The sequence below is a fragment of the Sminthopsis crassicaudata genome, chromosome 4 (genome assembly GCF_048593235.1).
Source record: "Sminthopsis crassicaudata isolate SCR6 chromosome 4, ASM4859323v1, whole genome shotgun sequence".
In the NCBI taxonomy this organism is placed as follows: domain Eukaryota; kingdom Metazoa; phylum Chordata; class Mammalia; order Dasyuromorphia; family Dasyuridae; genus Sminthopsis; species Sminthopsis crassicaudata.
This window is the reverse complement of record NC_133620.1, coordinates 276,273,306-276,297,454: the sequence shown is the minus strand read 5'-3', so window position 1 is coordinate 276,297,454 and position 24,149 is coordinate 276,273,306. Positions and strand designations below refer to the sequence as shown.

General features: G+C 43.2%; 3 protein-coding genes and 1 long non-coding RNA gene across 7 annotated transcripts in view; 2 read left to right on the top strand and 2 right to left on the bottom strand.

The window, feature by feature from the left end:
* Positions 1 to 2,241, bottom strand: part of CUL7 (cullin 7) — a 32,834-nt gene extending 30,593 nt beyond the window's left edge. The window contains exons 1-2 of the mRNA XM_074310852.1: positions 2,103 to 2,241; positions 8 to 104 (exon numbers count right to left, since the gene is read on the bottom strand). Of these exons, the coding sequence (XP_074166953.1) occupies positions 8 to 104; positions 2,103 to 2,164 (159 nt within the window). The 5' untranslated portion in view covers positions 2,165 to 2,241. The remainder of the gene's footprint in view (positions 1 to 7; positions 105 to 2,102) is intronic.
* LOC141566397 (uncharacterized) lies at positions 54 to 8,279 on the top strand. The gene is made up of 3 exons (XR_012489297.1): positions 54 to 228; positions 1,884 to 7,050; positions 7,370 to 8,279. It is a non-coding gene; the product is annotated as an uncharacterized LOC141566397 (long non-coding RNA).
* MRPL2 (mitochondrial ribosomal protein L2) lies at positions 845 to 10,826 on the bottom strand. Its single transcript, XM_074310869.1, has 7 exons — positions 10,673 to 10,826; positions 8,725 to 8,893; positions 2,419 to 2,560; positions 2,126 to 2,241; positions 1,912 to 2,022; positions 1,557 to 1,630; positions 845 to 1,105 (listed from the first exon to the last, which is right to left on the bottom strand). The coding sequence occupies exons 1-7, from the start codon at positions 10,742 to 10,744 to the stop codon at positions 893 to 895; spliced, it is 897 nt and encodes a 298-aa protein (XP_074166970.1). The 5' UTR covers positions 10,745 to 10,826; the 3' UTR covers positions 845 to 892.
* An 81-nt stretch (positions 10,827 to 10,907) lies between these two features.
* KLC4 (kinesin light chain 4) lies at positions 10,908 to 24,149 on the top strand. 4 transcript variants are annotated; one of them, XM_074310860.1, is made up of 18 exons: positions 10,908 to 11,069; positions 12,468 to 12,533; positions 12,759 to 13,019; positions 13,422 to 13,700; positions 15,246 to 15,476; positions 17,579 to 17,660; positions 18,146 to 18,359; positions 19,134 to 19,221; positions 19,503 to 19,604; positions 19,763 to 19,936; positions 20,489 to 20,588; positions 20,777 to 20,829; positions 21,058 to 21,125; positions 21,292 to 21,400; positions 21,930 to 22,052; positions 22,369 to 22,484; positions 22,836 to 22,899; positions 23,677 to 24,149. In XM_074310860.1, the coding sequence occupies exons 4-18, from the start codon at positions 13,443 to 13,445 to the stop codon at positions 23,725 to 23,727; spliced, it is 1,833 nt and encodes a 610-aa protein (XP_074166961.1). In that variant the 5' UTR covers positions 10,908 to 11,069; positions 12,468 to 12,533; positions 12,759 to 13,019; positions 13,422 to 13,442; the 3' UTR covers positions 23,728 to 24,149. The 4 variants fall into 4 exon arrangements, with proteins under 4 accessions (XP_074166961.1, XP_074166960.1, XP_074166962.1 ...); XM_074310859.1 differs by lacking the exon at positions 12,759 to 13,019; XM_074310861.1 differs by lacking the exons at positions 12,468 to 12,533; positions 12,759 to 13,019.

Here is a 24,149-nt window from a genome sequence, read left to right as displayed (position 1 = left end):
GGCACACCCAGGGAAGGAGAGCAAGCAGGGCGTGGCCGACGCAGGAGCCGGCAGGAGGGAGTAGGCTAGCTGGGGCAGACACCGAGCCAGAGCCGCAGTGGAACCTAGAGCAATAGGCGTGGGGTGGGGGGCGGGAAGGAGGGGAGCGAGAGGATGGACCGTTCCTCGGATGGGACCCAATGCGCCTGCGTAGTGTCACTCCGGAGCCGAGATACTGCTGGCCAGGAGGTAGTGTGTACTGACTGGACTGGGTTTGGGCGAGGGTCAGAGCCAGAGATTTGGGATAGCTCTGCCACGGGGAGGAGTGGAGTCAGAATGATCCGGACTCGAAGAGCACTTCAGTCCAGATCGCGTTTAACTGCTCTCAGAATAAGAAAAGGAGAGCCCAGCTGCGGTACAGCCGCACACGGCGAGAAATGGCCCTTCCCAGCTCCCGTTAATTCCCTGGAGCGGCTCATTTCCTTTTGGCTAGAGAGCACTACGGAAAGCCGAAGGCCTTAGGTTGGAGGTGAAAGGAGCAGAGGGGGCGAACCCATGTTCCACCTACTCTCTTTTCCCGTTCCTGAGGTTCCCCAGCACGTCCCTCCCTTATCCCCGTCCCAACACCCGCAATAGCCCTCCCCCAGTACTCTTGGTCTGTTCCTCTTCCTGCCCCCAACACCGCAGGCACATTCCCCCTCTTGTCCTGACACCCTGGCACGTCCTATCCCCAATCTTTCTGGTATGTTTCTTCTATCCTCAATGCCACGGGCACGTTTCCCCTCCTCTAACACCCGGCTTCTGGCCCCAACACCACTGGATTATTCCTCTTGTCCCTCAGCTGCAAGAAGAAGACAGAAACCAGTCCGAAAGGGTTCATTTATTGCGAGGCAGGGGAGTAGAAAGATCAGGGTCAGCTCTGGGCAGCAGCAGAAGGTAACTTCACGTAACTCTTCATAGGGGGTAGGGGCTTGATCTTTCGGCCAGCCCAACCTCCCTTGCGTTGCCAGAGCCCACTATTGGGTCTCTTGCCCAACCAGCGATTCCGTCCGGCCTTTCCGATGACCCGTTTATTGTGATCTACCTTCGACACCCGACCTACTGTGGCCATACATGTCTCTAGCACCTAAAGAAGAAGAGGGCAAGAGATACAATGGAGAAAATGACTGGGAAGAAAGCACTGGGAGAAGGCCAGCCAAGAGCACTGGATCAACTTGACAGAAAGAAAGCAACAGGGCCAAAAAAAGAACAAAAACCTCCAACCATCCTCCCCCCATAAAAACACAACAAAAAAAGAGCAGCACTAATGAATTCAGACTTAGATAGCAGAAGTGAGACATTGGGAGGGACAGGGAAGACTCACTGTAAAGTGGGTGAAAAGAAAAATCTTTCCCCTTCATTCCAATTTCAATGAGCAAAGACCCAAGGACAGCCACAGTTTGTAGGTATGTGGGGGTGTACTAAAATAGGACATATGGAAACCTTGGAGCATCCCAGGACCCTGAGACATCAGATCCAGGGAAGGGTACATTAATTACCAATTTTTATGCAGCCTCCCTCCCTTTCTCTCCACATACCTGCATTTGCCTCTTAGAGGGCAACTGGACAATGGCTGTCCCATTGACCTTCCGCAAAAGCACACCACAGGTACCTGTGTAAGAGACAGTCCCAACTCAGATCTTCCCCCAAATAATCTATACCACATGGCTATAACACATAACCCAGGAATTGATATATGGGGCAACAGCATAGACAGAACATTAACCTGATAACATCATATACGCATTGTATTTCCAAGGGAACTGTTCCCTTTATTCATGTTTCTTGTTTTTTTTTTCTCCTTCTTGACTATTAGCTTAATTATGGAAAATGACTTTCCCATTTCATCTCTTTAATGATTTCAGATGTCTTTACCCATCTTTAATTTCATACCTGCAGCTCGGATATACTGGGCACCCCGACCTGGCTCACTCTCCAGATTGTTGATCAGTGTCCCAATGGGCAAGGCTCCCAGGGGATGTGCGTCTCCCTCCCGGGCAGCAACTAAAAGACAGTTTAATGGAAATCCTTACTATGTACCAACATCACTTCACCAGACCACCAGTCAAACCTTTCACCCTCACCCCAGGCTGTGGCTTTCTCTTACCTGCCATGCGGCCAATGTGGTCAGAATTAAGGAGGACATCTCCTACTTGCATGTTTTCAGTGGCAATGATCCAACGTTTCCTATTGCCCCCGGCCACAAGGGCAATGTCTGCCGACCTGAGTGAAGTGAGATGAAGGATTCAGAGGCAGGCCATCTAGTCTATCTGTGAAGAAGTCCCCTCTCTGGAGACCCCTTTTCTTAGAAGCACTGTCAGCCCTCTGTGTTACTCTAGTGGCTCTGAATGTTCCCCTTCAGTTCAGCTGACCCCCTTAAAACCTACACTTCATACTTGCCTACAAGGATCATAGCGGATATCAATGACCTTTTCCTCAAAAGGCCCTGGCTTGGCCTCTTGCTCAGGCCGAAACCGAAGAAAGTCAATCATCCGGTAACACTGTTTGTGGCCTCCACCAATCCCATGCACTCGGATGCGACCTGTGGGAAGGGGAAGAAAAAATCTTAACACAATTCAGTTTAAGAAAAATTTATACTACTTGTCTGGAAAGTCAACGATTAACTTCCTTTTCTTCAAGGAACTTATATTTTACTAAAAAGATATAGTATATATCCAGAGAAATAAATACAAGATTTGAGTAAGGAAAAAACACTCTCTACATGGATTCAAGAAAAGCATTTCTAAGAAAGATGGCTTCTGAGCTGAGCCTAAAAGAAAGTAAAGGGTTCTCTGAGACAAGGAAGGCATATATATTTTATGCATGGGAATAGGTGAAAGACTTAACAGATTTGATGAGCAAAAACACATTTAGAGTTCATGATATAGACAGTGATACTATGAGCAAATCAGAACAAAGGATAGTCTACCTATCAGATCTGTGGAGAAGGAATTTGTAACCAAATTATAACTAGAATAATTATGAAATGCAAAATGAATAATTTTGAATATATTAAGTTAAAAAGTTTTTGTACAAATAAAACCAATGCAGATAAGTTTAGAAAGGAAGGAGAAAACTGGGAATTTTTTTTTTTTTTACATACAAAGGTTCTGATAAAGGCCTCGTTTCTAAAATATATAGAGAATTGATTCAAATGTATAAGAATACAAGCCATTCTCCAATTGTTAAATGGTCCAGAGGATATGAAAAAATTTTTTTAATAGTTTTTTATTTACAAGATATATGCATGGGTAATTTTTCAGCATTGATAATTGCAAAACCTTTTGTTCCAACTTTTCCCCTTCTTCCCCATACCTCCTCCCCCAGATGGCAGGTTAACCAATACATGTAAAATAGGTTAAAGTATAAGTTAAATACAATATATGTATGCATTTCTATGCAGTTATTTTGCTATACAAAAACAATCAGACTTTGAAATAGTGTACAATTAACCTGTGAAGGAAATAAAAAATGCAGGCAGACGAAAATAGAGGGATTGGGAATTCTGTGTAGTGTGGACAATTTTCAAATGAAGTTAAAAACATTTCTAGTTTGAAAAAATGCTCTAAATCACTATTGATCAGAAAAGTGTGAATTAAGACAACTCTGAGGTACTAGACACCTCTCAGGTGGGCTAAAATAATAGGAAAAGATGATAAATGTTGGAGGGGATGTGGAAAACTAGAACATCAATACATTGTTGTAGTTGTGAACTGATTCAACCATTCTGTAGAGCAATATGGAACTATGCCCAAAGGGCTATCAAACTGTATATAACTTTTTGATCCAGCAGTGTCTCTACTTGGTCTGTATCATGAAGAGTTCATAAAAAAGGAAAAAGGACCCACATGTGCAAAAATGTTTGTAGCAACCTTTTTGTGGTGGCCAAGAATTGGAAAATGAGTGGATGCCCATCAGCTGGGGAATGGCTGAATAAGTTATGGTATATGAATGTAATGGAATGTTATTGTTCTATAAGAAACAATCAGCTGGCTGATTTCAGAGAGACCTGGAGAGACATGAACTGACGCTAAGTGAAATGAGTAGAGCCAGGAAATCATCATACACGGGAACAAGAAAATTATGTAATGATCAATTCTGATGGACTTGGCTCTTTTGAATAATGAAGTGTTTCAGGCCAATTCCAATAGGCTTGTGATGAAGTGGGCTGTGGGGACTGAATGTGGATCACAACAGTATATTCATCGCTTTTTGTTTGTTTGCTTTTTTTTTTTTTTTTTTGATCTGAGTTTTCTTGTACAGCATGATAATTGTGAAAATGTATTATATTAGAATTACACATTTAAAATATATTGGGATTATTTTCTGTCTAGAGGGAAGGATGGGAAGGAGAAAAAATTTGGAACAAAAAGTTTTCAAGAGTGAATATTGAAAACTATCTTTGCATATATTTTGAAAATAAAAAGCTATTTTTAAAAAAGGCATTTTGTCTGAAGTTTCAAGTACATGAAGTGAGTTATATAAAATATGTTTGGAAAGCAAGGTGGAGCTAGTTGATGGAGTTTTGAACGCCAAGCCAAGGAAGCAACGGCTATTTAGTCGTTTTTCAGGTGTGCCTGACTCTTTGTAACCCCATCTGTAGTTTTCTTGGTAGAGATATTGGAATGGTTTGCCATTTCCTTCTCTAGCACGATACATGAACTCAGGCAAACAGGATTAAGTGACATGCCCAGGGTCACATAGCTAGTAAGTATCTGAAGTCAGATCTGAACTCAGGAAGATAAGTCTTCTTAACTGGTAGACCTGGTAACTCTAACCCCTACACTACTTAGCTGCTTGACAAAAGGCAATAGGGTATTACTGAAAAATTTTTGAGAAGGGGAATGACATGGCCAGAACTGTTTTAGGACCATTAATCCATCAGTTGTGTTGAGAATAAACTAGAGAGAAGGGAGATCAATTGTAGATGTCTAAGAGGGAGGTGGTGAACTCGGGTAGTGGTCATGTGAATGGAGATAATGGAACAGACAGACACAAGTGATGACAGGCTTAACTAAAGAACATTATTTTTTGAGAAGATTTAATAACAAAGGTGACTGGACAATGACCCTCTGATTATTAACATCAAACAAGGAGACATAAAGAAACATGTCTGTCACTATCACAGAGGATGTCTATTGCAGTCAGTGATGCAATTATGTCTGTTGTGTAATAACCTCCTTAGATGCTTGTGTTTGCAAATAAGTTTTTGCTGATTATATCAAGCTCTGTAGCACTGCTTCTTGTCGAATCATTTTTTCAGTTGCGTCCAACTCTTCATGACCTCATTTGGGGTTTTCTTGGCAAAGATACTGGAATGGTTTGCTATTTCCTTTTCTAGCTCTTTTTATAGCTGAGGAACTAAGACAAATAGAGCTAATTAAGTGACTTGCCCAGCATCATATAGCTTACTAGTATCTGAGGCCAGATTTGAACTTAGGTTTCATGATTCAAGGCATGGCACTTTATCCACTGTAGTGCCTATCTGGCCTCTCACTGCAGGGCCTCCTAAGTAATACACATTTAAAATAGTTCACTATCACACAGAAAAACAAAATAGATATATAAAAAATGTCTATTATCTCTTCATATGTTGCTAGAGAGATAACCCACAGAGCTGGTCCCTCAATATTTAAATAATAGTTATTTGAAAAGTGCTTTCTATATTCTCATTAATGCTCCTAAAAACCTTAGAAGACAGATGCTCTTATTATCTCCATTTTACAAATGAGGAACCTGAGACTGTGACTGAGACTTCAGTCACTTGCCCAGGCACACAGCTATCCATGTAAATATTTGCAGCAGGATTAAAACTCAGCTCTTCCTGATTCTAAAGCCAGGGCTCTATCCACTATATCAAGGGCTTCATAAATTTTTTCCAGTCATGACTCCTTTTTGCCTGAGAAATATATAAAAGAGATATACAAATCAAACATTTACTAATATTAAATCATAAAGATATCTATTTCAAAAAGTTCTTTGATATATACATAATTTTTACCATTTATTACAAACAAAAGTAAATTTGCAGACTAACTAGATGGATGTGCTTGCTTTCTTTTACATAAAGCATTAAATCTTGACAGAATATTTGATACCTTTTATTAGTGCCATATTTTTTGCAACCCCCACATGGGAGAGGTCCAGACCCACAGTTTATGCTTTGCACTACATCACCTGGACATTCATCCATATATAATTGGACAAATTCAATGTACTCGGAACTAAATGGAAGAAGAGAATGGGTTGAATCACTTTGGGGAAATTGCACAGTGATTTTAATGACCTTAAATTTCTCCTCTGAAACAAACATACTTTTTTTAAGAAAGCATATTCTTCTAGTGATTCTATATTGTTGCAAGTGAAAGAATGCTAGTATCTAAAAAAATTAAAGTTGTAGGTAATCTATAGGTCAACTGAGAAGCAGATGGAGGATATGAGTGTATTACCAACAAAGCTGCAGAAGAGAAGCAACATCTGATCAGGAAGCCTGGAAAGATTTGTGATTTGGCCTGTGAAACTCATCCTAATATCAATGAAAAATAGGTCACTTGAAATATAGAAGACAATGAAGAACATCTGAAAGTTTTTAGGAAAGATGGCCCATGTATAAGAAGACATGACAGTATTGTAAAGGACAGATTGGAATGGAACAAGATTGTAGGGCAGTGAATCTATTAAAATAGGCTGGACCAGCAGAGACAAGCTTGAACAAGGGTAGTTATAATGAATGAAAGAATAAGGGGACAAACATGAGAGGTTCTGTGGGCAGGATCTAGATTACTAATTGGAATAGGGGGTCTAGAAAAATAAAAGTCAAATAGGGAAGTCTGGAGGAGGGATAGGTTTTAGAGACAATACCTGGTTAATCCAGCTTTTCCTGACTAATGGCATCTCATTATGATCACTCATTTACAAGACATTTCCCAGGCACTATTTAGTCTGTTGTTTTCAGTCATGCCTGAATCTCTGTGACCCCATTTGGGATTTTCGTAGCAGAGATAATGGAGTGGTTTGCCATTTCCTTCCCCAGTTCATTTTCTTTTTTTTTTTTTTTTTTTTTTTTTTAATTTTTTATTTTATTTTATAATTATAACATTTTTTTGACAGTACATATGCATGAGTAATTTTTTACAACATTATCCCTTGCACTTACTTCTATTCAGATTTTTTCCCTTCCTCCCCCAACCCCCTCCCCCAGATGGCAAGCAGTCTTATATATGTTAAATATATTACAGTATAATTTAGATACAATATGTGTGTGTAGAACCGAATTTTTTTTTTTGTTGCACAGGAAGAATTGGATTCAGAATGTAAAAATAACAGTTTACATTCATTTCCCAGTGCCCAGTTCATTTTCAGATGAGAGAACTGAGGCAAACATGTTAAGTGACTTGCTCAGTCACACAGCTAATAAGTGTCTAAGGTCAGATTGAATTCTATCCACTGTACCATTTAGCTATACTCTTTCTTATTTTGCACTTGTTCACAAGTTCCTTTATAATTATTCATTCTTTGGTAACTCATTATTCTGACTTGAAGGTGACCCAGTTCTCACAAATTGTGCTATCAGAGCATAAGCTCTAGGACCAAGCCATGGTATGTCTGTTAGCTGAGAACAAGCCTAAGAAATAAGACTCATCACTAAGTAGTGGAGGTGGAGTGGGCAGTGATGATGATTTTGCTTGCTTCTAGCAAGTCTGCATCAGTATAAGTATTGCTGCCCATCCATCTTGACATCTCAGGTCACTGAAATAGGATCACAGATTTAGAGCTGAAATGGATATCAAAGGTTATCTATTCTAAACCCTTTTACTAATGAAGATGCTGAGATATTTGTTGTTGTTGTTGAGGCAATTGGGGTTAAGTGACTTGCCCAGGATCACACAGCCAGGAAGTGTTAAGTGTCTGAGACCACATTTGAACTCAGGTCCTCCTGACTTCAGGGTTGGTGCTCTGTCCACTGCGCCACCTAGCTGCCCCAGGTGTTGACATCTTAAAAATTTATCTGATTTGCCCACGGTCATTTGAACCCAGAGCTGTGGAATCCAAATCCAATGTGTTCCCCCTGCCACTTCTACATATTGAAAAAATTTTATTTAGGGCAGTTAGATGGTACAATGGATAGAGCACTTGCTTTGGAGTTAGGAGGATCGGAATTCAAATCCAGAATCAGACATTTACTACCTGGGTGAATCTGGGAAGTCACTTAACTCCCATTGCTGCTGGGAAAAAAAAAAAAAAAAAAAAAAGAAGAATCTTGAACTATATAAGCTCCCCAGTGTTCAGAGGCCTTAATAATTTAGGTACTGTTTCATTGTTACAAATACTTTTCATAAAGGATCTTGTTTTAAGATCACAACAATCATTGTGAAGTAGAAGGGGATATTATTATTCCCATTTTGCTCAGAACCAGAGAAGAGAGCTTAAATGACCTAAGGTCATTTACTGAATAAACAGTACAGCAAAGATTTAGATCTAGGTCTTTTGGTGAATCACTCCAACACTCATACCATGTCATATATACAAAGCCATGACCCATTATCTGGTACAGCATTCTGTTACACAGTAAGCCTCAATGAGTACACAGTGAGTACCTTTCCCAATCCCATTATAGGAACCAAGGAGAATGAGCTGATTAGGCTTTAAGGTTTCACTATCATTTCTCCCCCATAATGCTTCCAACATACCTAATGTTATTCCTACCTGTGTGGTCCCGACCCCCTGACTTTCTCTTCTTCACTGGTGTAATGGTATATTTGGTACGACTCTTCCAGGAAACAATGTTTGCATTAAGGACTCCAGAAGTCAGGAAAGATCGACAGGAAATAAGCATTCCTGCTGAAGAAGGCTGGAAGAAGACATTGCTTGTTACCTGAAGATAGAAAGAGATCTACTTATTTAAGGAATCAGAGAAGCCCTTCAGAAATGAGCATTTGGTAATAGGTTCCTTTCAATTCATAGCATATCACTTGAAAGATTCCCAAGCCAGTTCTTTACTTTAATTTCTAGTATGAACCCAGAGTCCTATCCTTTATACTATGAAGATACTCTATACAGAAGACATTTGTCTTGAGTATCCCCCAACACACAACTTACCCTTTTCTATTATTTCCTCCCAGACTTGACTCATAAACTTTTATCTCTTCCAGGAAATCTGGAGGACCTTTCCTGATTGAATCCATCCCGTCCAGATCATTCCTATTACTCTATTATCATATTTAGCAATAAAATAAGTACTTTGTTCCTCTGAATTATTGCTTTTATTAATGATTTTTTTTTCTATTGTATACAGTGGTGGTTGTTATTCAGTCATTTCATGTCTGAGTCTTTGTGACCCCATTTGTGACCACCAGAGTGGTTTGCCGTTTCCTTTGCAGCTCATTTAAAAAAACAAAACAAAACAAATGAGGAACTGAGGCAAATAGAGTTAAGTGACTTGCCCAGGGTCACACAGCTAATAAGTCTCTGAGGCCAGACTCACAAAGGTGAGTCTTCCTGAATTCAGGTCTAGCATCCTAACCTCTAACTGCCCCATCTACCAAACTGTAAAGTTTACAATCGCAGGCCAATGTCTGCAATGAAATATGTGCCTGATGTTTAAGGTCCAGCCTAGCTAACTTAGAAAAAAGGCCTTATCACCATATAAGGTTTGAGGATTTGGGGCCATAGCAAATCATTATCACATACTAAGGTAAGCAGAGGGGATAATTTGCTTAAATTAAGGGGGTGCACATCCTTTGACATTACTTCACAGAGTTTAAAGTATTTTTTATATTGACGAAGTATATTTTGTCCCTGTAGTCTCTTCTACTAGATCCAGATCCATTATAGGATGGGCCCTAAGTTATTTAGTTTAATTTTCCTTCATTGTATAAATGAATATCGTAGACTCGGATTTAAACCCAGACACTCTAATTCTTTGCATTGCAACACCCTGACATAGAGCCAAGCCTACGACACATGGTAGGTGACCAGATACTGTAGTAGTAACTAGATACTAATAATAAAGATAATAGTCTTTCCTAATTGCACAGAACTTTCTGTTGAGCCTAGAATAGTACTGTTTGGCTTCAGAAGGCTTTCAACATGTCACTTTATAACATCTGCAAAACCCTTTCAGAGATGATCTCACTCGGTTTGGCCTTCACAAGAACCCTGTGAGGTGGGTACTCTTATCATCCCCATGGTGTAAATGAGAAAACTGAGCTGGGCGCGAGGTTGAGCGGAATGTTCACGTCCCCAGTAATGTCTGAGGCAGAATTGGAACTCGGGCCCTGCCGACTCCAGGTAAAACACGTTCCCTCCTCCGCCTCCAGGCTCAGTCGGCCTCAGTGACCTCCGCGGAGTGTGGCAGCTCCTCCTGCTCTGGCAGAGCCTGGATTTTCTCAGACTAGGTGGAGCAGGCTGGGACTATCAGCCTCACTGCAGAGAAATGAGTAACTCGGCCAAGGCCACACAGGTGGTTACGGACAGGAGCGGGGTTTCTATCCCATGACTCCCGACTCCCACGCCCGCAGAGCAGGCGGGGAAGGCCGCGGGAGTGCCCGGCAGGGCCCGCACTACTTCCCCTGCTCCGCCTCCCCAGTCACCCCCCGCTCCTGCAGGCCTGGGCAGCTGGGCCCAAACCCTCACAGTCCCGCAGGCCGGTTACCTGGGCGGCAGGCCGCGCACCGGCGGTCAGGCTGAGGGAGCCCAAAGCCCGGGACAGTGCCCGCAGGGCCATAACTAGGGTCAGCTCTACTCGGCGCTTCCCCGCTCCGCCCCAGCGCCGTCTGATGACTCAACGCCCCGAGTCCGGTGACGTTAAAAGAAGGCGCCTACGCGGGTACGCGCGGGAGGGATGGGTCTCCAGGTACGCAGAAGTCGACCCCCTGGGGCGTCGCTGGCCACAACCAGTCCCGGAGAGGTTTCCTGCCCGCGTGACCGGAGATAGACTCCGCCCCCGAGAGCCGTCAAAACAATTGCCTTGGGCGCCGGCCATGTTGGATTTAAGGGGGCAGTACCGGCGGGGGAGCGGGCTGACCGACGGACGGACGGACGTACCAAGGGTGAGTCTCCGGCAAAATGCCCTCTTCTCCCTTCCTTTCACTCCAGTTTAACAGGCCGGGGACCCAAATCTCACCCTGGCACCCCAGGGCAGTGGGAGATAGCCCCGGAACAGACAGACGGACACACCCTCAGCTCCTCTTACGAGGACGGACAACTTAGAGACTCTACGGACTCTACGGACACATACACATCCTCACTCTCTTCTGGGACAGGTGGACGCATAGATCCCCTCACTCCTTCTTGGACGGACCCGTACACACTCACTCCTCTTGGGACATTGTGGCAGACATTTGTGAGTTCACATTCTCACTCCATTCTTCTGTAGACAGACACAGACACTCTTTTGGACAGACAGACACACACACATAGACCCTCACTTCTTTCTTGGACAGACAGACAGACTGACACACATACTCCCCTCCTCCTTGGATAGACAGACTTACACGTCCCACTTTGGATAAGAACCCTCGCTGTTGCTTAGGCACCCAGACCCCCAGTAGCTCCCTTCTTGGCCACACAGAGACCGTATATGTTCCCTGTAGATATGTCTGTAAATATAGCACACCCTCACCGCCTCGGTTAGTCACGGGCCACGGTTTCTTCCCAGGACAGAGATGCACACCCTCCTCCCCAGCTAGGACCAAGAACTGCGGACAACTTCCTTGCTTCCTAGGGCAGACATCCATATGAACATCCTTATCACTTTCAAGGACCGAGAGGCAGAAAGACGTACACATGATCACCCCTCGGGACAGAGAGTTTATCATTCTCCTTCACCCACTCTCCCAGCCATGCATCTCTGGGCAGATGCCCCGGCCACCCCCCAGTCAGATAAACTTGGTCTTTTCTTCCTCTTGAACAGATAGATACATAGTTATCATCCTCCTTCCTCAGCTCTCTTGGGCAACAGACAGATAGTTCCCCATCAGTAGCCTGAGGTGGACAGACACACATTCTGTCAAGTTAGAAAGTAAAATGTAACTGTATGTCATGTAATATACGTGTAACTTACATTATCGTTATGTTACATGATATATTATTATATTTAACATAACTACTATAACTCTTACAGCTTCCAGGATAGACAAACAATCCCCCCCCCCACAGCCTATTAGATAGTTAGGGGGTCATATGCTATCTCTTCTCTCCCACCGCACTCCTGATAATCAGAAAGTCACACCTGCTGGAGAACCTCAGAGACTCAGACCATAATGTCCCCTTGAGGCTTGAGTTTGCAAGTTAGTAAATGTTGCTCACTGGTATGGGGAATGACCCCTTACTTTAATTGCCTGGGGTAGAAATGGAGAACAATGAGGAATGAGTGTCTGGCCTAGGCTAGAGTCGTTTTCTATTTCCATATAAAGCGACCCTTGTACTCTCATACCTCCTCCCTCTAGGCACAAGGATCCTTCTTGATTAATAAGCCTGGGGAAACAGAACTTCGCCATCCCTTTGGTTTCCAGGTAAGCTCTTCTTACTCATGCTTAAGCTTTGCTGACTTAGAGTTTTGGGGGGAAGTAAGGGAGATGGTTCTTTTGGAGGGTTTGGGTGTGCTTTTTTTCTAGGTGGGGCTCTGTGGCAGGTGCTCTGATACTGGGGGGGGGGGGAATGTTAGTATTGGACTCTTGGACTTTGTACAGGGCGTCTCCCAATCTGCTGAGCTGAGTAAGGTTCTTTCTTTCTCATAGCTCCCGGCTCTTGGCTCCTGCTTCACCCCTGCAGTCCAAGGCTCTGCTCTTGGTTGGGACAATAGGGCTTGGGACAATGACTGAGCCATGGGGAAGAAGAGGGTAGAGAATAAACACTGGAGAAAAAAGCAGAGATAACCATTACTGAGTGAGGTTGGGATCAAGGCATCTTGGGTAGCTAAAAGAAATAAAGGACTAAACTTCATGGAGACAACGGTGTCTTTCTCTTGCTGCTGAGGTCCTCCAGTCTCTTTTTACACTGTGAGAACTGTTACTTCTCTCTTCTCTAGAATAGTAATCATCTGTCTTCTGCTCTGTTATTCCTTCATCACCCTCGCTCAACAATTCCAAGTCCTGGTTTTCCCTCTTAAACCCATTATCCTAGCCTCTTCCCTTCCACTTTGTGTAATGTTTGTATATTTCTCCTGCTCAACACTTTCGTCAATTCTGTCCATCACTTCCCTTCCCATATCTCTTCTGCTGAATGTTATTCATCTCCAATCTTACTTTGTACACATTGAGTCTTGATTTCTCTAGTATACTCTGTTCTATTCTCTTATTCTCATAGTGATATCTTTTCCCCACAAAACTTAATTGTTCTCTTTCTCTCTCTCTCTCTCCGTTCCTCTCTCTTTCCCTTTCCCCCTCTCTCTCCCCATCCAGTTTGGAATCCCCTGACCCAGGATGTCAGGACTGGTGCTGGGACAGAGGGAAGAGCCATCAGTGCACCGGTTGAGCCAAGAGGAGATCCTGGGGAGCACTCGGCTGGTGAGCCAAGGTTTGGAAGCACTGAAAAGCGAGCACCAGGCAGTGTTACAGAGCCTAGCTCATGCTATTCAGTGCCTGCAGCATGAGGGCCATGAAGCTGGACTGGTACATGAGAAGGCTCGACAGCTTCGCCGTTCCATGGAAAACATTGAGCTGGGACTGGGGGAGGCACAGGTGAGATTGAGGGAACTGATATATAGGGAGCTGGGATGGAGGATAGGGTAAAGATAAGATTTCAAGGGAAGGAGGAGTGAGTTTTGGAGGAAAATTCAGGACTAAGAACTAGGAGAGAGGAATGGGTTGATCTGAGAAGTATGTGTTTTGGGGAGAGGAAAGTCAATAAAAAGGTCCTCTCAATTTAATATTTGTAACATCTCTCTCATATGCCCCTTATTCCTCTCTGACACTGTGACCACTCTGGCACAGACCCTTAGTACTGCAATAGCTTTGTTGCTGGTTTCCCTGCCACAAATTTCTATCCACTCAAATCATCCTCTGCTCAGTTGTAATTTTCCTAAAACAGGCTTGACTAGGTCACCCTTCTATTTCATAAACTCTAAATAGTTGCTTTTTACCTTTAAGCCAAATTAACATAATTCTCTGCTGGCTTTTAAAGTCCTTCATAATTTTGTCTCTTTCTACCTTCACAGTGTTAGTATACTTTATTGTCTTCTGTTCTTCAGTCCAGTGACATTGGCTTTCCCACTACTTCTCAACCATGGCATGCCATCTCCTCACTCCAGGCATTTTCACAGACTCTCTCTTGACCAGAATTCTCTTCTTTATTTCTGGCTTCTGGTTTCTCAACCTTCAAGTCTCAGCTAAAATCCTCACCTTTTATTGGAAATCCTCCTTATCCCCTCTTAATGCTGGTGTTTTCCCTTTGCTAATTTCCAATTTATTTTGTATATAATCATTTGCATGTTATTTTCCCATTAGACTGTGAGTCCCTTCAGATCAGAGACTGTCTTTTTGCCATTATTTCATATCTCTAAGAACTTAACCCAGTGCCTCATACATAGTATATGCATAATAAATACTTACTGACTTAAATAAAAGAGATAAGGACAGATGATGTAGGCTAAAATGGATAGATAGGAGATGAACCAGTAAGAAGGCAGCTAGATGGAATGGTGGATAGACTGAGTGCCAGTCTTAAGAGTCTGGATTTCAGTCTGGCCTCAGACACATATTAACTGTGTGGCCCTGAACAAGTCACTTAATCCTGCTTGCCTGTTTCCTCCTCTGTAAAATGAGCTGGAGAAGGAAATGGCAAACCACTTCAGTATCTTTGCCAAAATTATTCCAAATGGAGTCACAAAGAGTTGGATACAACTGAAAAATGACTCAACAAAAAGAAGTCCCAGTAAAAGAGAACTCTTCCTGTTTCAGAGATCACTTAGTCCATTCCTTCATTTTAAGATTAGGAAACTAAGGCTTAACCTTTGACACACCTATACCATTCCTCCATACCTATACTTGGCGGTTTTAATAGGTACATAAATTGAAAGTTGACAGAATTTAGAGGATGTTGAACCCAACCTCTTTCTTTTATAGCGGAGGAATCTGAGACCTCACAAAGGTGAAATGACTTTTCCAAGGTGACATAAGATAGTAAGTTGCAGAGCTGGGATTTAAACTCAAGCCTTCTAACTCCCAATCTAACTCCCAATTTCCCACATTGCCACAGGGCCTTTCAGTCCAGTTCTCTCTTCCCAGGTGATGCTAGCTCTGGCAAATCACCTGGGTACAGTGGAGTCAGAGAAGCAGAAGCTTCGAGCCCAGGTGCGGCGATTGTGTCAGGAGAACCAATGGCTTAGGGATGAGCTGGCAGGTACTCAGCAGCGCCTGCAGCGCAGTGAACAGGCAGTAGCCCAGTTGGAGGAAGAAAAAAAGCACTTGGAGTTCATGGGGCAGCTTCGGCAGTATGATGAAGATGGACCCCCTGTGGTGAGTAAGGTGAACCCAAGGGGGGAACAAAGGAGCAGGATTTGGGCAGAGGGTAGGCCAGGAATCGGGTACCAACAAAGATTTATTGAACTCCTACTATGTACTTAGCACTGTGGCTGACGATTATAAGAGTTTGTGTTAATGTAGCTCTTTAAAGTTTACAAAGCACTCTTTTCAAAGTAGTCCTGCGAGGTATATAGTGCAAGTATTTGCCCCCATTTTACCAAAAAGAACACTGTGGCTAAGTTGATTCACACATAGTCATATAAGTAGGACATGCCTGAGCTAGGATTCAAACCCAGTTATTCCTGAAGAGTACATTGCCTAATAATCCTTATACTTTGCCACTTTGTCAGTGCTTCAAGGGTATTATTTCAGGCTATAACTTCACATTATATAATTTCACATACTTCCAGGGTATAATTTTATCAGTGGAGATGCTCCCTTCACCAACACAAATGGCACCTTTTTAAAATCTTATTAGATGTTCTCTAAAAGTTGAAGGAGCTACAAAAATAAATAAATAAATAAATGAAAATACACCCATTATCATGCAGCTGAACTTGAGATAAATCTCCAAAATTAGCTGGGCTGGTCCTTGGACAAAGACACACAGTCCGTCATAAGGTCTATCTTTCCCATTTTGATAGTATCTGCCAGAGCTTGCACTCCACTGTCAGAGTCTTTGGGCCCTGGGAGGTAGACAGTACAAGAGGGATTGTTCACATTTTTACAAATAAATGAGGCTTAGAGAGCTTAGTTGATTTCCATTTCTTAAGCCACAGAAGTAGGAAATGTCCATGATAGGACTTAAACCCAAGTGCTCTGCTGGGGCACCAAAGTAGGAGTTAAAAATTTAAAATAGGGATGGGGAAGTGCAAATTTTTGAGAGGAGGTAGATCATTTGTGCTGAAATGAAGATTTTCATAGATTATTAGTGGAAATTAGATTGAATAAGTAGGGTGGGGGTAGTATTTTTTTTCTTTTGCGCTGCAGATAGCTTTTTCCATATTTTTTGTTTTGAGTTGTAAATTCTCTTCCTCTCTCCAGCTTTTCCCCCATTGAAAAGGCAAGCAGTATGATATTCATTATATATATAATATGAAGTCATGCAAAATCTTTACATATTAGCCATTTTTATGGGAAAAAAGGGCAAGAAAAATAAAGTGAAAAACTGCTTTCAGTACTGTAATATTCTTCACAAGTCCTTTGTCATGGATCATTGTATTGATCAGAATAGATAAATCTTTCACAGTTGATCTTGTTACACAGTATTGCTAATACTATGTATAATGTTCTGTTCTGCTCTGGTTACTTTGCATCAGTTCATATAAGTCTTCCCAAATTTTTCTAAAACCATAGGAGGCAGTGGTTTAATAAGGCTGATAGTCTTTATGGTGAGAAAAGATCTTGCCTAGAGGGAACAAAGTTAGATATAAGGAAGAACTTCTTAACAATAAGGATCAGTTTTCACAAGTATCATCGATATCAAATTGCTTGCCTTTTCATAGAAGGGGGAAGGTAGGAGGAAAAGAAAGAATCTGGAGCTCAAAAAAATTTTTTTTAAATGATAAAATTTTTATGTGTAATTAGGAAATAGTAAACAAAATAATAATAACAATTTGTTAAAAAATCAGTGAGAGTCAGCCAGCAAGTTTATCATGAGTATTGATAAGGCCCTTTGCTAGCCTAGATACTTGGGATATGGATTAAAGATCAGACATACTTCCTGCCTTCAGGGTAAATGAGGCAGACACATAATCCACATAAGTACTTATGGATCAATAAGACACTATAATTCCCTGAATTGAGTAGGAGGAAGAAGGTAGAGATTATGTTAACAAGTAGAGAAATGGAGGTTTCTGAAAGAGCAGGTTCATAGGTAGAATAGTAAGGAGGAGAGGTATGTGACATTCTAACATGGGTGGCTGTGAGGCTGAATTTTTAAACATTTAAGAGACTGCTTTTGTTTAGATTAAATTCTATTCTTCTTGGAATCAGATGGATGATTAGTTTTGCACAAGGACCACAAATTAGTGACCTTACAAGGGCCTCCTGTTAGGAGGCAATTATTCTATCATGTGCTGCTTCAATTCTTCCAGGAGGAGAAAGAGGGCAACTCCAATAAAGATTCCTTGGATGATCTTTTCCCCAATGAGGAGGAAGAAGAGCCCAGCCATGACCGTAAGTCCATCTCTCAGGCTGGAAGGTAAATCAGATATAAAGGAAAGCCTGAGCTCTTTGGCTCCAGCTACATCTTGTAATAGGCAGCTTATTAGCCAGCCCACTTCTAGTACCACTCTCTTTCCTCATTCTTGCCTGGTTTTGGCTTAGCAGGATATAGAAATAAGATAAGAACTGAGGAGAGAACTCTATTCTCTTGGGATTCAAACTCCTCAGTCAGTTTAAGTGGATATATAAGGATTAAGGGATAATAGAAGTGAGAAACTGTAATGCAGTATTAAGGAATTGGGATGAGAAGAAGTGTAGAAACTTTGATGTGTCATTAAAAGGCAGGGGAGGAACTGAGAATGGACTAAGGGTAGAGACCATTGATGGAAGGAAAGGCCAAGAGCTTGGAAGCAATGGGGACAGGGATGGTTCTTGGGTGAGTAGAGTAGTCCTTTGTGGGCATAGTGCCATCTTCTGAGATGATGGTGCTGTCCTAGTGCCCAAGGGTACTTCAGCTGCTCAGCACGGGGGTTATGAGATTCCAGCGCGACTTCGAACCCTGCACAACTTGGTGATCCAGTATGCAGCTCAAGGCCGCTATGAGGTGGCAGTGCCACTCTGCAAACAGGCCCTAGAAGACCTGGAGCGCACCTCAGGCAGAGGCCACCCTGATGTTGCCACCATGCTCAACATCCTTGCTTTGGTCTATCGGTAAGGCTTCCCCTCCTCTGCCTCCCTTCCTTTTTCTAGTCAGTACACCTGTCTCTCTATTCTACTTGAGGCCCTGTTCTCCATTCCTCAAGTTCCCTTAAGTCTTCCTGATCACTACCAAAAACAAGAACAATAAGCTTTTTTTATTACCTATTATATACAGTGTATATTGGTGATTTGTAATATTCTTCACGAGTCCTTTGACATGAATCATTGTATTGATCAGAATAGCTAAGTCTTTCACAGTTGATCTTATTATAGTATTGCTGATACTGTGTACAATGTTCTCCTAGTTCTGCTCACTTTACTTTGTATCAGTTCATATAATCATGGGAGGTGATAGAATGGTCCCCAGATCCTCTTACCTTCCTATTCTTTTCTCCAACTTCTACCCCTTTAACTCCTATATTTTGTGCTTTCTGGTTTGTTCCATTTTTCATAAGACTCCCATTTTTAAGCTATCTGTTCCCTATACATCAGAGTCACTGTCTCTTCTCCTTGGTCTTCTATTCTCTTCTCAGGGGAAAGACCTGTCTTGTTCCATATACAGATTCTGTGGTGTCAGTGAGTCCTTCCCAATGGTATTCACACCAGGCTTTCTGTCCTCATAGAAGGAAACATTTTTCTAGCTGTCCCCTATATTCAAAGAGAGGAGGGCTAGATATGAATAAGGTGTGATTGATGGGGATGACCTGGGCAATCTAGAGGGAGATGGGATAAAATAGATACATGATAACCTATCCCCATAAACTTTGGGGTCCTGTCCCCCTACAGGGACCAGAACAAATATAAGGAGGCAGCCCACTTGCTGAATGACGCCCTGAGCATCCGTGAGAGCACCCTGGGCCGGGACCACCCAGCGGTCAGCATTCCTTCCTCTTCCTCCCCTCCCCTATCTTAGCATGTCTATTTTTCTTTTACCCTTCCCACGGGAGGGTGGGCTTAGAGTACTCTCTAAATTCTATCTAGCTATTTCCTCAATAGAAACCATTTGCGGGAAAGAAAGATAAAGGGAGTAAGGCATCTGGGGAATGGCAGTTTCCTTGTTCCTAAGTAAGGGCAGCCCTGACCCCCTGGAGTGATGGGTGCTTTGAGTTGCCTTTTTGGGGTTGGCTTTTGACAAAAATAGAGTTTTCTCCACAGGTGGCTGCTACTCTCAATAATTTGGCTGTGCTCTATGGGAAGAGGGGCAAGTATAAAGAAGCAGAACCATTGTGTCAGCGAGCTCTGGAGATCCGAGAAAAGGTATTTCCTTCCTTCTAAATCTGGGATTCTTTCTTTTCAACTCTCCTTCTCTGTTTCCTCCATTCTGCCCCAATCTTAGCCTTTCTTGCTGCTTTCTTGACTCATTTCCCACCTACCCAATGATCTTCATTCAATTCCTCTTTCTCTTTCTTTGCCAGGTTTTGGGCACTGACCATCCAGATGTGGCAAAGCAGCTGAACAACCTGGCCCTCCTGTGTCAGAATCAGGGCAAATATGAGGCAGTAGAGCGATATTACGGCCGAGCCCTAGCCATCTATGAAGGCCAACTAGGGCCAGACAACCCAAATGTGGCTCGCACCAAGAACAATCTGGTAAGAGGAAGAAAGAAAAGAAGAGAAGAGCCCTCCTGAGACAACTAGGGCACTGAGAATCATCCTTTGTCCACCTGATCATTCCCCTATTTGAGACACTGTTTGATGAAGAACTAGGATAATAGTAATAGTAGTCATGATGATGATAGCTAACATTTGTATGACACTCTAAGGTTTATAAAGCACTTTACATTTTATAGGGTCATGACCTGGTAAATACCTGCTTATATAGTGCTTCTACCCTTTTAGTTCTATACCTCAGGGCTCTGGGGAGTGGGTGAGAGCTGCTCCAAAATGCATAATTGGCTAATCCTTTTGGCTTTGAGGTTGGGGATGCTGGAAGGTTGGTGCTAAACTAGGGAAATGGAAGAATGAGGAAGGCTAGGTTGAGGTGGGGGAGGCAGGGAGGGAGGGTAAGAAAATGGAGAGAGATTAAGAGAGGGGCAGAGTAGTTCTATAACCCTTTTGAGAGAAACCTTATTTCTTTCTTGACCCTTTGTTCTTCTCATTTCTTCATAATATCCCATCTGTCCTTTTTGCCTCCTGCCCTAGGCCTCCTGCTATCTGAAACAGGGAAAATATGCAGAAGCTGAGACTCTGTACAAGGAGATTCTAACCAGGGCCCACGTTCAGGAGTTTGGGTCTGTGGATGGTGGGTGTATGGGATTTGGGGGTGGCCAAAGGGAAGAAGAACATGACTTAAAGTTTGAGTGGTTCTCAGGGATGACGTAGACCTTAATGCCTAGGGGCAGTATAATCTGCCCTTGAGATCTAATTCCCTCAACTCAGCATGTCCTTCTAAATTTTCTATTTCCTGTCCTATATGTTACCCCTTCCCAGATGACCACAAGCCCATATGGATGCATGCAGAGGAGCGGGAGGAAATGAGCAAAGTGAGTCTGGGAATACAGACCATGGGATGGTTCTGTCCTCATTTCTCTTTTATTCTTTATCACCCCCCACACACCCCAAACTCCTTCCCCCATCTCTTTCAGCTCCCTCTGTTGGCTTAAGGCACTTTCCTTAGCCCAGCTTCTGACCCAAAGAATGCTTTAGCACCATCCTTCTTCTCACCTCATAAACTTTCTTATCTCTCATGTTTCTTCCATTCACTTTTGCAGAATCGGCACCGGGATGGTATACCATATGCTGAATATGGAGGCTGGTACAAGGCATGCAAAGTCAGCAGGTAAGAGGATGCTTGAGACCCAACTGGGATAGCTGAAGAATAGGATAGGCTATTTTCTTGAGCCTTAGGTGTCTGCATTCCAGGTTTCTACCTCTCCTGCTGTGTCTCTTCTTTCTGATATCATCTTTATAACCTACCTTCACTTTCCTGGCCTCCCCACCTACAGCCCTACAGTCAACACTACCCTGAGGAACTTGGGGGCTTTGTACCGTCGTCAGGGGAAGCTAGAGGCCGCTGAGACTCTGGAAGAATGTGCCCTGCGCTCCCGAAAACAGGTCAGAAATTTGTGAGGGGAGAAGGTGGGGGGAGAGTAGCTTGAAACTCCTCTTTGGTGCAGTGCAAATGGGAGGAGCAGAGAACAACTTTTTAAAAGGAGCCTAGAATCAGAAAGGACCTATAGCCCATGGGGAGTGGAATCAGGAAGACCCAAGTTGAAATCCAGCCTTGATACCTACTAGCTGTGTCACCTTGGACAAGTAACTCAGCTTCAGTATCCTCATCTGTTAAATGGGGTTTTGTACTTCATCCAGTAGTGGATGCCATATAAATGCTTGTTTCCTTCCCTTTTCCTCCCTCCCCCCACCAAGGGTCCAGACCCAAGGAACCCTTTGTTAGAAGGGGAAAAGGGGGGAAAAAATCTAGGGGAATGACCTTTCACCTTTATGTGATCTAAGCCATAAAGAGTCCCATTGGGGTGATGGTTATAAATGGGTGGTTTGTGGCTGGGGGTTGGAGAAACACTTTAAGGAATCTATGCATCTGGAAGTCCTAATCTCTCCTCTCTTCCCTTTCTTTTCCTGCCAGGGCACAGACCCCATCAGCCAGACTAAGGTAGTGGAGCTGCTTGGGGAGGCCCAGGAAAACCCTGCAGCCAGTGTTAAATTTGAAGGGGGTGAGGAAGCATCAGTGGCTGTAGAGTGGTCAGGGGTGAGTGATTTTTTTTCTCCCTTTTCTTTTTCCCATATCCTGTCTCTTCTGCTGCTTTTGGAGGTTTCGGAGTAGAACTGTTGGGCACAGTGTTGGTCCTGAAATTATCCTTTTCCCATGCTATTCCACTTTGGCATTTTCTCTGTATATCCCACATTCTCATCTGAGTAACAGAATCTTTCTTCTCGAGATAGGGAAGAACCTGAGCCAACCCCTCCTTCCATGGGGTACAAGAACAGTGGGTAGAACTGAGTGAGGCAGGCTAGGGTCTGCTGAATCTTCCTCTCAGTTGCCCTTCCTGTCCCTCCCTTTCCAGGATGGTAGTGGGACTTTGCAGAGGAGTGGTTCTCTAGGCAAAATCCGAGATGTGTTTCGGCGAAGCAGCGAACTGCTAGTAAGAAAGCTGCAGGGAAATGAGCCCCGACCTTCCAGGTACACACTGGGGCAGGAGGACAACTAACTGTGTAAACAAGGCCTTTCCCAAGTTCCTCCCCGCCCCCATTCCTGATGGCCATGGCTCCCTGAAAAAAAGTAAATATTGAAGAAGTACATGAGAAGGAAGGAGACCTGTTGGCTGGCTGGGGAGGAAAGTTCCAGGTAGGGGTGGGTAGCACAAGGGCAAGAAAAGAGAACCCAGTGGAAGGAAAGGAACAAGGTGAATTAAAGAAAATGAGTGATCAAGGCCTGTTGCAAATGGTAGGGGATCCTGGAACCCTGAGGGAAAGATCAGGCAGACCTAGGGAGAACTAGGCTAAGGAGCCCTTTCTTTTTTTTTCCTTACAGCAGCAACATGAAGCGGGCAGCCTCCTTAAACCATCTAAATCAGCCCAGTGAGCAGTCCCTTCAGGTGAGGGGGGTACCTGGTGGGAGTTAGAAAGGGGAGCAGGTAGAGAGGGATCAAATAGGGACTGACAGTGGGATTCTAAATTAGAGAGACTGGGGGTAAGTGGGAGGGGAGTAAGGAATGGGACTATCTGAGATCATTCAAATAGGAGGCATTGGGGAGGAGGAGTGAGAAAGACAAGCAGGTTTATTCCTAGGGGTTATTCAAAGGGCATATTTGAGATGAAAGGTAGGAACAAAGAAGTGTGGGGAAATGGACTCAGGTATGGGAAGGGGAGAAACAAATAGTCTTTAAAAAGGTGATGTTAATTCAAGGGCAAGTTATTTAGTGGGGAACTAACCTTCCATAGCAACAAATGATTCGGAAACATGGTTTAGTAGAAAAAAACACAGATTTAGGTCTGACTACCTGGGTTTGAATCCCAGCCTCTGCTCCTTGTTACTTATGTGACTGTGAGCAAAGATTTAGACTCATGTTTTCCAAGTCCCTGAGGTCTGTGATGTACAAGTAATATGCCAGCTATTTTCTCCACATGAATAGGACTTGTAGAAAAATCCTAGTGGTGTGCTTTTAATGAAAGGTTTAAAAAAACCCTCTCCAAACAATCCCTTCTAAGTTTGAATCTTAGAGGATGTAAAGTATATCCTAGGGACTAGGAGAGAAAAGCAAAGCCCTGGATATGAGATGGGGTACAAGAGCCCCCTTTGGAAGGAAAAATGGACAGGAAGTAGGGATTTGGAAGGATGGCCTAAACTGAGAAAGCGTGATGATCTCTTTCAGGGTTCACGAGGCCTCAGTGCTAGCACTATGAACCTCTCTTCAAGCAGCTGACATCTGATTCCCTAGGATCTTCCCTACTGTGATTCCACAAACACACCGCATTCTCTGTGGCTCCTGCCTCTACCATGTCCTAAGGAAAAGACTGCCAGACCTTGGTTGATCAGTGGGGATGAACACTTGTAAACTACTGAGTTCTACCCATTTGGGCTTTGGTTTCACCCTCAGGAAGACCTTGTTGGGCTCCCTTGTACTCCTCTGCTGTCTGCCAGAGCAATACTAAGTCCTCCACAGACTGGGTTAGGAAGCAGGTATGCCACAGGAATGGAGGACTGAGGCCTGCTATCATCGTTTTAGTATGAAGGGTCTTTGGACTGGCCAAATTCCTATATCTTGGCCTTTCTTTTCTACTCTCTTTTGTCTCCTTTTCTTCCGGTCCAAATATTTCACTTTTCTTAAATAAAATAATCAGGATA